We start from the raw sequence: 12,211 nt of genomic DNA on the forward strand, positions 1-12,211 counted from the left end.
AACCTTCTGCCCCTGTATTTTCTTCAGAAGTCTCGGTAACATTGGTACTGGTGGGAATGCATAAAGGAGATCTCCCTGCCAGTGAATAGTCATGGCATCCACTGCCTCCGCTAGTGGATCCCTTGTTCTGGCATAGAACCTGGGCACTTGACGGTTGATCCTGGATGCCATCAGGTCCACATCCGGAGTTCCCCACATCGAAGTGATTTGGTAAAACACCTGAGGGTGTAAGCTCCATTCCCCTTCCTTGAGCTCCTCCCTGCTCAGGAAGTCGGCTTCTATATTCTCTATTCCTGGGATGAATATAGCCGATACAGCTGGAACATTCTGTTCCGCCCATAGGAAGATTCTGGATACCTCCCACATGGCCAATCTGCTGCGTGTACCTCCCTGGTGATTCAGATACGCCACAGCTGTGGCATTGTCGGTCTGAATCCTCAAAGGGAGGTTCTGTAACCTGTCTCCCGCCAAGGAAATCACTTTCCAGACAGCTCTCAGCTCCAAGATGTTGATTGGTAACGCTGATTCCTCTGCCGTCCACAGGCCCTGAAGCCTGAGATCCAGGACTATTGCCCCCCAGCCCCTGAGACTGGCGTCGGTAGTTACTATCAACCAGTCCCAGGTCTGTAATGACCGACCCCACTGAAGGGAATCTACTTCTGTCCACCATTTCAAGGATTCTCGGGTGTCCGAAGACAGCACTATCATCTCGGATTTCATGGTCAAAGTGTTTCCTGACCAGGCTGACCAAATGTTCCATTGGAACCTCCGAGAGTGGAACCTGGCAAATTGAAGCGTCTCGAATGACGCCACCATCTTCCCCAGGAGCTTGAGGCACCTCCATACTGAAATGCTCTGAGCCCTGAGAATCTCCTGGACTAGGGTGACCAGATCCCTGGCCTTTACCTCCGGGAGGAATACCCGATGAAGATGGGTGTCCAGTATGACTCCCAAGAATTGGAGCCTTTGTGACGGTACCAACTGAGATTTTTGCAAATTTAAAATCCAGCCGTGAGCCTGCAAAAAACTGATGGCCTCTGCCAAGTGACTCTGCAGCATGGCTGCTGACTCTGCTTTGAACAGGAGATCGTCCAAATAGGGTATTACTGTGATTCCCCTGAGCCTCAGCACCGCCGCCATTACTGACATTATCTTTGTGAATACCCTTGGCGCGGTTGCTAGCCCAAAGGGTAACGCCCGGAATTGTAAATGCAGGTCTCCTATGGCAAACCTCAACAAGGTCTGATGCTCCGGGTGTATAGGAACGTGCAAATATGCGTCCTGGACATCCATGGACGCCAAAAATTCTCCCTGGTCCAGACTCAGAAGTACTGACCGTAGGGACTCCATTTTGAAATGGTCTACCCATAAATGAACATTTAGGGATTTCAAATTTAGTATTGGTCTGAAAGACCCGTCTGGTTTGGGCACCAGGAACAGCGTGGAGTAAAAGCCTTTCTTCCACTCTGCCCTGGGGACTGGTGTAACTACCCCTTTTTTCAAAAGGGAGTGAGCTGCTCTCACAAGAGCTGTACGCAGCCGTGCCTCCTTTGGTAAGGATGTGGGGATGAACCTCTTCGGAGGCGGCCCTCTGCAAGTGATTTTGTAACCCTGTGTTATAATATCTAACACCCAGGCATCCTGGCCTAGAGAAGCCCAAGCGTCCCTGAAGAGTGTGAGACGCCCCCCCACTTTTGTCACTGTTGGGCGAAGCCCCTGACAGTCATGCAGAGGGTTTATCCTCTCCTTTTGTGGCAGGCTTCTTGTGAAAAGAGCCAAATTTTGACTTTTGTGTCTTGCCTCTAGAGGACTGAAACCTTCCCCTGAAAGACTGTCCTCGAAAGGACGCACCACCTCTAGGGGAGGGCCGAAAGGACGGCTTAAAAGCAGAAAATCTGGACGTCTGCTTTGCTGAGGAGGCCGGCAGGAATGTACTTTTGCCGCCCGTGGCCTGTTTTATAATCTCCTCTAATTCGGTACCAAAGAGTACCTTTCCTTTGAAGGCTAATGTTTCCAGAGCCTTCTTGGACTCATTGTCTGCTTCCCAGGCTTTAAGCCAAAGCACTCTCCTCCTGGCATTAATGGAGACTGTGGACACTCTGGTTGCCATTTTAATAGCTTCCTCCTCTGCTTCCACTGCATATTCTGCCGCTGCCTTAATCTTTTCTGCAAGCAGTAATGCTCCAGGGTCAGCCTGCAGCATGGTGCATAATTCACCAGCCCACTCTATCATGGCCTTAGAGACCCAGGCTGAAGCAATAAGGGGCCGTAAGGTAAACCCCACCCCTTCAAAGATAGCTTTGAGGTTTCCCTCCAGCTTTTTATCCACAGAATCTTTAAAAGCTGCACCGCCCTGTACTGGTAATACAGTAGCCTTGGACAAACGTGCCACTGAAGCGTCCACAACTGGGACCTTTTCCCAGAGCTCCGCATGAGACTCTGGCATGGGGTACAGACTAAGGAATCGCTTAGGCATCTGAAGCCTCTTATCAGGAGTTTTCCAAGCCCCTTCTAACAATTCCTGTAACCCCTCATCTGAAGGAAAAGTAACAGCCTCCTTCCGCTGTCGCTTAAAAACACCTTTAACAGGAGTCTTATCCTCCACAGACAGCTTTAAAGCCTGCTTCACAGCTACAATGAGATCCTCTATACCAGCAGCAGAGTTCTCTTCCAAATCATCACCCTGATCCCAGGGGATGTCAGTATACTCTCCTTCCTCTTCATCTACCACAGTAGTTAAAGCATAAGACCTTCTAGGGGTCCCTGCCACATCATCCATTTTGTCCAGCATTTCACTGAACCTGTTGATCCCTTTAGCAGTATCCTGCATCACCTGAATCAGCGCAGGATCTGCCTGGGTAAGAGGCAAGGAGCCAGACGACTGCTGAGATGATGGCATAGGTCTCTGTGATTCTACCAGCCCATCACTCTGCCTGTCCAAAAGCTGCACCAAAGCATTTACTGACCTGCCTAGGGCCCTGGCCCACGCAGGTTCCATCTGCTCTGCCCTATGGGGTTCACTGCCCATGGGTCTCACATCAGCGCAAGTAATACATAAGCCCCCCTTGGCCATCTGCTCAGGGACAAACTTTTGTGTGCAAACATTGCACGCGCTCAGTGCACTAAGGGCTCCCTCCCCCAAAACCACAGCCTGATGCTCAGACATGATGCAAGTGATAAATGTATATCTATCAGTATACACAGTGCAAACAATGTACAAGCGTTTATACAGAGGCAATGCACCCAGTCACTTATCTGTCTGTTGGTTTCAACTGCGGGGAAGCGATGCCCAGGAAATCCAAGTCACTCTGCCAGGATCAGTAAGCCAGCTCAGCTCCGCTGCAAGCGTTCTGAAAGGCGCCAAAGTCAGAGTGAAGGAAGAGACCACAGGTCCCTGCTGCTGCGGGGTCCGTGACCTTTTGGCGCCAACCACCCCCAGCCAGCCGCTCCTTAGGTAGGATTTCCTAGTTCCAGTGTCTCCCCCTCAACTGGGGATCACTTGGAACATGCCTGTCACAACGCTGCTGTCCTCTCATCTAGGAGCTCAGCGTGTAAGCTCCGCATAAAATGGCCGCCGCCATCACGGAGCGCCTGTCCCCCATGATCCCCACCTAAATGTGGAGCCGGTTTCAGGGTACTCCGGAGCCCAGGCAGCCTCTTAGAAAAGGCTATAAGCGCTGCACAGGGAGACCAGACAGTGTCTCCCCTGTGCACAGTGAGCTGACAGGACGCGCTTCTGTCAGCTCCTGCTGCGCTAGCAGTGTGAGGATTCACTATGAGAATCCTCACACTGTGCCTACCTAGCTAGGGTGAAAGTTAATAAAACAATAAAAATCCCCTAACTACTCTAATTCTTCGGCTGCTCCTGCAGCCCTTTAGAATAGCACCCACTCCAGTGGGCACCTAACACGAACTGAAGAGTCCAGGGATGCAGTAGGGGAGGAGCCTACCCTCTAAAGCTTTAGGATAGGTGCCTGGCTCCTTCGGACCCTCCTACATCCCAGTGTTGAGCTGTGTCACCAGGACCATTGAAAGAGAAAAGATCCTATTATTGTTAGGGGTCAGATCTGCTGCTGCCTGCTGGGGGTTAATGCCATATTTATTGCAGGTGAGCAAGCTCTACTGGTCTCATTAATAGGATAGAATAGGTCTCCTTAATAGGGTATGAAAAGAATAGATGGTATCTGCTGTCACTATTCTAATGAAGTCTCCGTCCTGTGATGCTTATTACAACTAGACTATCACACTTTGATATACCTGGAACCACATATTTTGCAGGCTTGTGAACACAGAAAGGAAAAACTACTGCAAATACTGTCACACGTTATACCTTTCTGCATGTTCTTTGAAGTTTTTGGTGTCAAATTTGTGCTTTGTGATTTATATGTGTGTGTCTATTGAAGGATTTTTTTATCCGATATCTGGGAATCTTGATACTGAGGTTAAAATAACTTACAAGTAAATATATCGTTTAACTATTGAATGGCTATAAATCATCCAATGGTGTGGTGTTGATAGTGCGTCTTAATTGGGACTCTATATCCCTATTTTTATCTTTTAAACTTTATCAAAAAAAGTTAATTAATATTTAATTTCTCCTGTCCTGCTTGAAGGAAAAGACTCAAACTAAATAAACAATTAGTCAATTTCGTAATTATATGATTTCTCACATGATACAAATAGATCAACTGCAGCTTTCGATGGGTATTTATGTTCAATAGTAGCTGCGAGCATGGGCAGTTTGTGATTACAGGAACATAGCAGCATAAAGTTAACTCCGAAGGGAAATAACCATTTCAGAAAATAATTAGAATTGTTCAAGGCAAAGTACAAAATACAGAGCTGGTGTCAATAATAATAATTATAACAATGAAAATGTAGGTGCACACTCTAAACACACTGGCAGTCAGAACAAATCTAAACATATTCTGCAATTTATATTTAATGTAGTAAAAGTGAGGTTCCTAGCATACTTTTTGTTCATAAAAATATGAACTGCTATGGGGCATCATTATTGTAACATTTAATTGAACACTTACTTTAGTACCGAAATGGCTTTTGACTAATGTAACACTTTAGTACCCTCATAACCAGTGTTACCGCTAAGCTGTGTGCGCGCGCACACAACTCGAGCAAAACGAGCTTGCGCACAGACATTACAACAAAGCACACAAAGCAGCAGTGGGTCCCTTTTTGCAGTTATGGACTCAATGTGTGTTTCACGCATTAACTACATTGTGTGCTGTGTTTTGAATGTTTAATTGTTTAATATCATTTTGAAGTAAAGTTAACACAGATGCTGAACGTAATTTTCCAGTTATATATAGATGACGCACAAAAATTTCAATTTCCTTCCAAAATTGCACTGCCAAAATCTTTTGCCGCACACAGCCTTCATAAAATTAGTGGAAACATTGCTCATAACCAATTGTCATGTACATAACACATTTAGTACTGTGCTGCTGCTACTTATTAATGTAACATCTTTTAACACTTAAACAGCTGCTTGTAATCTATGTAATGCCTTGGAGCCTTGTTCTAAGTGTTTTAAGTGTGCATATGCATTCTTTTTTTTTTTCTTTGTGGCACTTTTTTCCGTGTGACACTACAATTCTTAACATGGTAGCACCTCATTAGGTTTATAATTAGGGTGTGTTGTCCAGTCATCCCTCCACCAATTAATTCATAATATGAAGAAATAGTTCTAACACCAGCTCACACTGTTAGAGAGTTTATCCTTTTATCTGGATCAATGGGTTTCTAAACCTAAAACTATGCAACAATACCTGCCCGGTCCATTAGAATGTACACCAGCCAGCCAGCAGAGAATGTCTAGGACCAAGCTCTGAGCATGCTCTGTAGCCAACCCATCATCTGTATTTTTACAGAGTGTGTCCAGAAGCTTTTCATGGAAATCTGAGAACTGCAACATAGCACATCTTTGGACTCTAAAATAGAACAAAAAAAGAAAAAAGGGTTGATTTAAAAAAGGAAATAAAGTACAGCAACAAATAGTTTCAGGAGCTTATCAACAAAATTTATTAGGGATAAAGTAGCAATGATGAGAATATATATTCTCCTACAAACAGCAGGCTTCCCATCAGTTGCAGTCAATCTCACAGCCAAAAATTTATACTAAAGAAAAGGCTATCTTCCCTGGCGGCACCGCTCATACAGGATACCAAAAATAATAGTTCATAGTAATTAAGGTTGAAAAAAATAAAAATACATCGAGTTCAACCTATTTGTCTTGTATCTACTGACTTGAGTCATATGTTGCTCCCTTAGTGGGCAAAAATGTATCCAGTATTGATTTAAATTCATGAACAGAAGGTGCTGTAACCACCCCACCGGCAGTTAGTTCCAGAATTTTACTGCTCTAATGGTGAAAAATCCTTGCTTCATTTAGTACAAAATTGTTTTCCGAGCCTCAGTACATGCCCGCGTGTCCTAAGTATAGACCTGTTAGCAAACAAATCTCCCAGTTCCATATGATTCCCAATCCTGTATTCGAACCTACTAATCATATCCCCTCTCAACCTCCGTTTCTCCAGTGAAAACATTCATCCTGGTTAACCTATCTTTGTATTCTAGTGGTTTGAGACCTTTTACTACCTTAGTTGCCCTTGACTGTACTTGTTCCAATTCATTTATGTAATTTTTTAAAGGTGTGGTGCCCAGAACTGAACACAGTATTACAAGTGTGGTCTCCCCAATACCTTGAAAAAGTCACTATCACATTGGCATCGCTTGAAACCATTCCCCTTTTAATGCATGCCAGTGTTTGCTTTTGCTGCTGCACTTGAGCAGTGTGGACTATTACCCAATTTTTTGTATCTAAGATGAAGTCCTTCGCTACAGCAGAATTCCCTATAATAACTCCATTTAACCTATAAGCAGCATGTTCATTTTTGTTTCCATAATTAATTACTTTACATTTATCAGCGTTAAAACACATTTTTCACCTCTCTGCTTATGTTTCCAGTTTAATTAATTCACTTTGAAGTGTATCCACATCCTTTCCTGAGTTAATATCCTTACTCTATTTTGTGTAGTCCGCAAATATTGCAATCTTACTATGTCACTACCTATACCATTTACAAATATATTAAACACGGTGAGTCCCAATATTGAACCTTGTGGGGACTACACTTTGGACCTTACCCCAGCTGGAATGTATGCCATTTACCACCACTCTGTCCCTGATTGTGCAACCAGTTTTTAATCCAATTGCAAATTTTATCTCCGAACCCTAGTTACCTAGTTTTGTTAATAACCTTTTATGAGGCACAGTGTCAAAAACTTTGGCAAGATCAAGTAGTATTACATCAGATTTCCCTAATACACCCCGCTATTGACACCCTCATAGAAGCGAATTAAATTAATCTGACATGATCTATTTTTGACAAACCCTTACTTATCACCTTCTCCTGTTCTAAGACATTTTGGATACTATCTCTGAATCTTCCTTCTTGAAAGGCTGACTGGTCTATAATTTTCAAGGTTGGTTTGGTTATCTTTCTTCCATATTGGTACTACGTTAGCTATGCGCCAGTCCCTTGGAATTGTCCCTAAATTTATGGATTCTTTGAATATCAGATAAAATGGTAGTGCTCAATTCTTTTTGTATCCTAGGGTGATAGAACCTAAAAAGATTTAATACTTTTTAGGTTCTATCATCTATTTTTGACTATTTCCTCACTTAAACATACAGTTTGGGAGCAATCAAGAGCAGAGCATTTAGGGGGGTATTCAATGTCAGGGGCACGGCTGTCGAGCTAGCGCGACAGCCGTGCCCCTGTCCCGTTCTCGGTGAGCTCGCCTGGAGCTCGGCAGTCGGGATTCAATGTCCCGGCCGCCGAGCGGCGAGAAGGGGGCGTGGCCGCGAGTTGCGGCCGGGAAGTGACGAGCTGCAGCCGGCAGCTCGTCACTTCCCGGCTGTTCTCGGCAGAACGAGCCCGACAGCTAGAGATGTCGGGCTTGTTCTGACAGGAAACCCTGTTCAATGCTGTCGGGGAAGACAGCATTGAATAGGGCCCGTCGAGCATCTCCCCCACGGGAGATGCTCGACGGCGATTGAATCTCCCCCTTAATCTGTGGGAGATCCTCTGAAAACTCTTTATTGTAAATACCGAAGCAAAAAAATTAATTGAATAATTCAGCTCTCTTTTCCTTCTATTACCAGGGTAACTGCTTTTTTTTTTTTTTTTTTTTTTTTAGTGGCCCAATACTTTCCTTCTTTAAACATCTCCCGTTTTATAGAACTGGATTTTGGGGGGATTAGATTTGCTATCTGCTGCTATTTTTAGTTAAAGGGACAGATGAATCAAGTAGAAGATAACACACCAGCTAAAGAACTCAGTTGATTTGCTGGTGTGTTATCTTCTAATGTTTCTCTTCACCCGGCTTAAAACATCTGCCCCAGTTTCGCAATAGAGCTGTAATGTATTACACAGATGATAAATACTACTTTGTTAATTAAAGAATTCGTACACACAATATAATTAACTAGAGGGCCTTCACAGTTCCCATAAAAAGAAACACTAATTGGATGCCACCAGGTCTTATACAAAAGACAGAAGGAGTTAATGTAGTTGAGTAACATAGAATGTACACCAGCAATAAAATACCAGAGCGCATGTAGAAATATTCCAGAATCAAAGTATTCGGGAAATAGTGTAACCAAAAACTGGGAGGAAGGACTTTTTGTTTGGACAAGCTGCAGAAACAAGAGACAGGGTGCAGGCTCCAAGATAACAAAGTAGCATGGGCAGGTCTGCTACCTGCAAAGATAGACAATATACAGTATATGCCAGGTAGGCTTATAAGGTGTCCACACAAGGCGAGATGTGCGTTCCATGCATTTTCCACTAGATTGCATTGCATCTAGTTCAAATCGCATGCGATATGCTTATACAGTGTTCGATTAGAACTAGATGTTACGCAATCTAGTACAAAAAGTACTGCCTGCACATACTATTTGGACTAAGCAATATGCAATGCATGGGAGTACACATCGCAAGCCACTGTGAACGCAGTGCAAATTGTACTACATGCGATGCGTTTTGAACTGAAAAGTTCAAAACGCATGCAATTATCACACCGTGTAGCTTTCACTAAAATAGCCAGGCCGCTTTCAAGTACTGGGATGAAGTGTTCATTTTGATATCCAATGTGTTGGGTATCTTAACACTTAAAGATCATTTACACATGCTTTTTAGTAAACCCCTTAGGTAAATTTTCAAGCCACAATACAAATTCTGTGGTCATGCTTATATTGCAGCAAAATAACAGTTGGGAGTTTGCAGTGTTTTCCATTTCCAATAGTTTGGTTTACAATGCAAACTAACCTTTCTTTTGGAATACAGGTTTTCTTGAAACGTCGAATCGTGACAGAAACTTCCTGCAGCAGGTCACATCCTCTATGGTTATCAGTTTTCCGGGAGGAGGTGCTGGCATCAATTTTTGTAATGGATTTATCCTTCAAAAAAAAAAAAAAAAAAAAAAAATGAAAAACAGGATTCAAATCATGTAAAAATTACATTATGCCCGCCCCTCCCCCAAAAAAGGCAATGGCTGAAAATATGAAAACCAGCTTACAAAACCATGATTCCATACCTTGCCCGGAACAACCTTTGCCAGTAGTGAAGCAAGGGAATGCCCCTTCACACTCTGGGGCTTTAAAGATGGAATCCTTACAACTGGTCTGGTTCCTCCATTACAATGCTCCTCTGCACCTCTATCATTTACAGCCTTCACATGAATTAAAAACGAACGGTATTTGCCACCTGCCATCCCTAGAAAAATAAAAAGGTAAATGACAGAACTTTGGAGCCTTCGTATGGAAGTTAATCTACAGAAAACTAATTGTGAAATTGTCAGGGTTTTATTTGTTGTTTCCTTTAACACAAACCGGGAATCACATATACATTGTATACATACACAGACACACACAATCCACCAGCACTCTGCAACATAGTCAATGTGGCCCGGTGCACTCCCAAATCTGTACATACAAATGTTCAAACTTGTAATCAATCTTCTCTTCTGGTTGCTGCTATCATGGACTTTAATACCCCATTCATACAGCAAAGGCCTGGGTCCCTCCCAGGATTCGGCGGCGGGTCCGGGGGAGAGCGACGGCGCGTCATCGAGGGGCAGGGAGGAAGTAGCGCTTGGAGCTGACAGCGCTGCCTCCTCAAGCTCGACCCTGTTACCCGTTCACACAGCACCATACCAAAGGAAGATCCTGGGAACAAACCCTGGTAGGTAGCAGGGTTGAAATGCCAGGGCATTACTCCTAGGATTTTGGTCCAGGACCCATTTACACCAGCACTACACCCAGGTTATTACCAGGGCCAACCAGGGAAAAAAGGCTGGTGTGAATATGGTATTACTCCGTTGCTTGGTCCGGACAATGGACCTTTGTGGACCAAAACATTGACTACTGCTTTGCCTCATCACCTGTGAGATATAAATACATTTTTGGCTCTTGGCCATTTGCTAAGTTTTTAACAATTTTAATACATTACCAAAAGACTACATCTCTTTTTGTGATGTCTTAAACTTTCTAAAATTTTCAAGAAACCTGGTGAGTGCCCTCTATTCAGATTTCTATTGTCAGTACCTGGATTTATATACGGTACACTTCAGACCTTATCCTGGTCCGATGTTTAAATTTCTGAGCATGTGCATGCGGCCATGGCGAACAGACTGCGGGCAGGCAGGGGGATGGCGTGGGACGGTGGGTGACGAGGGTGGGCAGCTGACATAATCGAACGTCAGCTGCCCTCCCATTTCAGTCCGAAAGTGCACGCATATATATAAGTGACTTGAGAGTCACTTTATTTATGCGCGCACGCACCACATCTTTCCATGGTCAGTGAACATCGAAACATGTGGGAGGTTCCCCCTGGCCTGCAAATGGATGTTTATGTAAAACACCCATTTGCATGCCGGACAATCGAACCCGGCGTGCATATGGTTAGCTCGCGTACCACCATTTGCAGGTCGGGTTCTGGATGACTCGCAAGGGTGTGAATTCGCATTCGAGCGAATCAGCCAAAATAACGCCCGTCACGTGTTACGTTAAGTGGAGCGCACCCTCCTGTCAACCTATACTGGATGGGAGTGTGGATTTCTGTATATTTACACACATACACATGTAAATGAAGGCTTGGTATACTGAAATTTGACAGTGATGACATTTCAATGTACGTACCTTTTACAAGTTTAGGACTTGTTAATGTTAGCATTCCAGCATGGCCTGACAGATCAAGACCACTTGCGAGCCATACTGGACCACACAAGATATCTTCTTTGTGTTCTTCTAAAAATGGGCAGAGCCTTGGGCCTAAAAATGAAGAAATTTTGCTATTACAGCAGGAATAAAATAATAATAATATATATATATTATAAATAAAAGAGTATAAGGTGGCACATAGGGTTATCGTTGTGTGGGTAGCGGTGCAGGGTCCATAAATGAACAAACAACAACACTTACCTCCATTGAAGGAGAGGGAAAGAACCAGCACTCAGGCGATAAGATTTGTATTCAGAGACAGTACATGATTACAGCGTATACAGGCTGACACAAACGCCGTTTCAAGTGGCAGCGTGCACCCCCTGAAGAAAACTGGCCACGCTGCCAGTTGAAACGGCTGTTGGGTCAGCCTGTATACGCTGTACTGCCTCTGAATACAAATCATCTTATCACCTGACTGAGTGCTGGTTCTTTCCCTCTCCTTCAAGGGAGGTAAGTGTTGAGATAGATAGATAGATAGATAGATAGATAGATAGATAGGAGAAGGACCCGGCACTCAGGTCTTGGGGTGGATGCTGTCAATTAGCTGGCTCCGGTGCCATCCTAGTGAGGCTGGTACCTCCAATATATGGCAGTCGAACAAAGCGGCACTCAGAGACACAATAAGTGGTAAAGAGTAGAGGACTATTTTAAGTCCATGTGCAGCATGAGGGGAGCACATGGATTAAAAATAATCCTCTACTCTTTACCACTTATAAAGTCTCTGAGTGCCACTTTGTTTTATTGCCATGGAGATATATATATATATATATATAGATATATAGATACTGTATATAGATATATATATATAGATATATATCTATATATATATATATATCTATATATATATATATCTATATATATATATATATATATATATATATATATATATATATATATATATATCTA

General features: G+C 43.6%; 1 protein-coding gene across 10 annotated transcripts in view; it reads right to left on the minus strand.

The window, feature by feature from the left end:
- Positions 1-12,211, minus strand: part of BIRC6 (baculoviral IAP repeat containing 6) — a 262,531-nt gene that overhangs the window by 190,780 nt on the left and 59,540 nt on the right. For all 10 annotated transcript variants that reach the window (XM_083176127.1, XM_083176119.1, XM_083176125.1 and 7 more), the window contains exons 15-18: positions 11,222-11,353; positions 9,619-9,797; positions 9,351-9,481; positions 5,787-5,948 (exon numbers count right to left, since the gene is read on the minus strand). In XM_083176127.1, coding sequence (XP_083032253.1) covers positions 5,787-5,948; positions 9,351-9,481; positions 9,619-9,797; positions 11,222-11,353 — 604 coding nt within the window. The remainder of the gene's footprint in view (positions 1-5,786; positions 5,949-9,350; positions 9,482-9,618; positions 9,798-11,221; positions 11,354-12,211) is intronic.

Source organism: Crinia signifera, chromosome 3, assembly GCF_055691185.1.
Source record: "Crinia signifera chromosome 3, ASM5569118v1, whole genome shotgun sequence".
Lineage (NCBI taxonomy): Eukaryota > Metazoa > Chordata > Amphibia > Anura > Myobatrachidae > Crinia > Crinia signifera.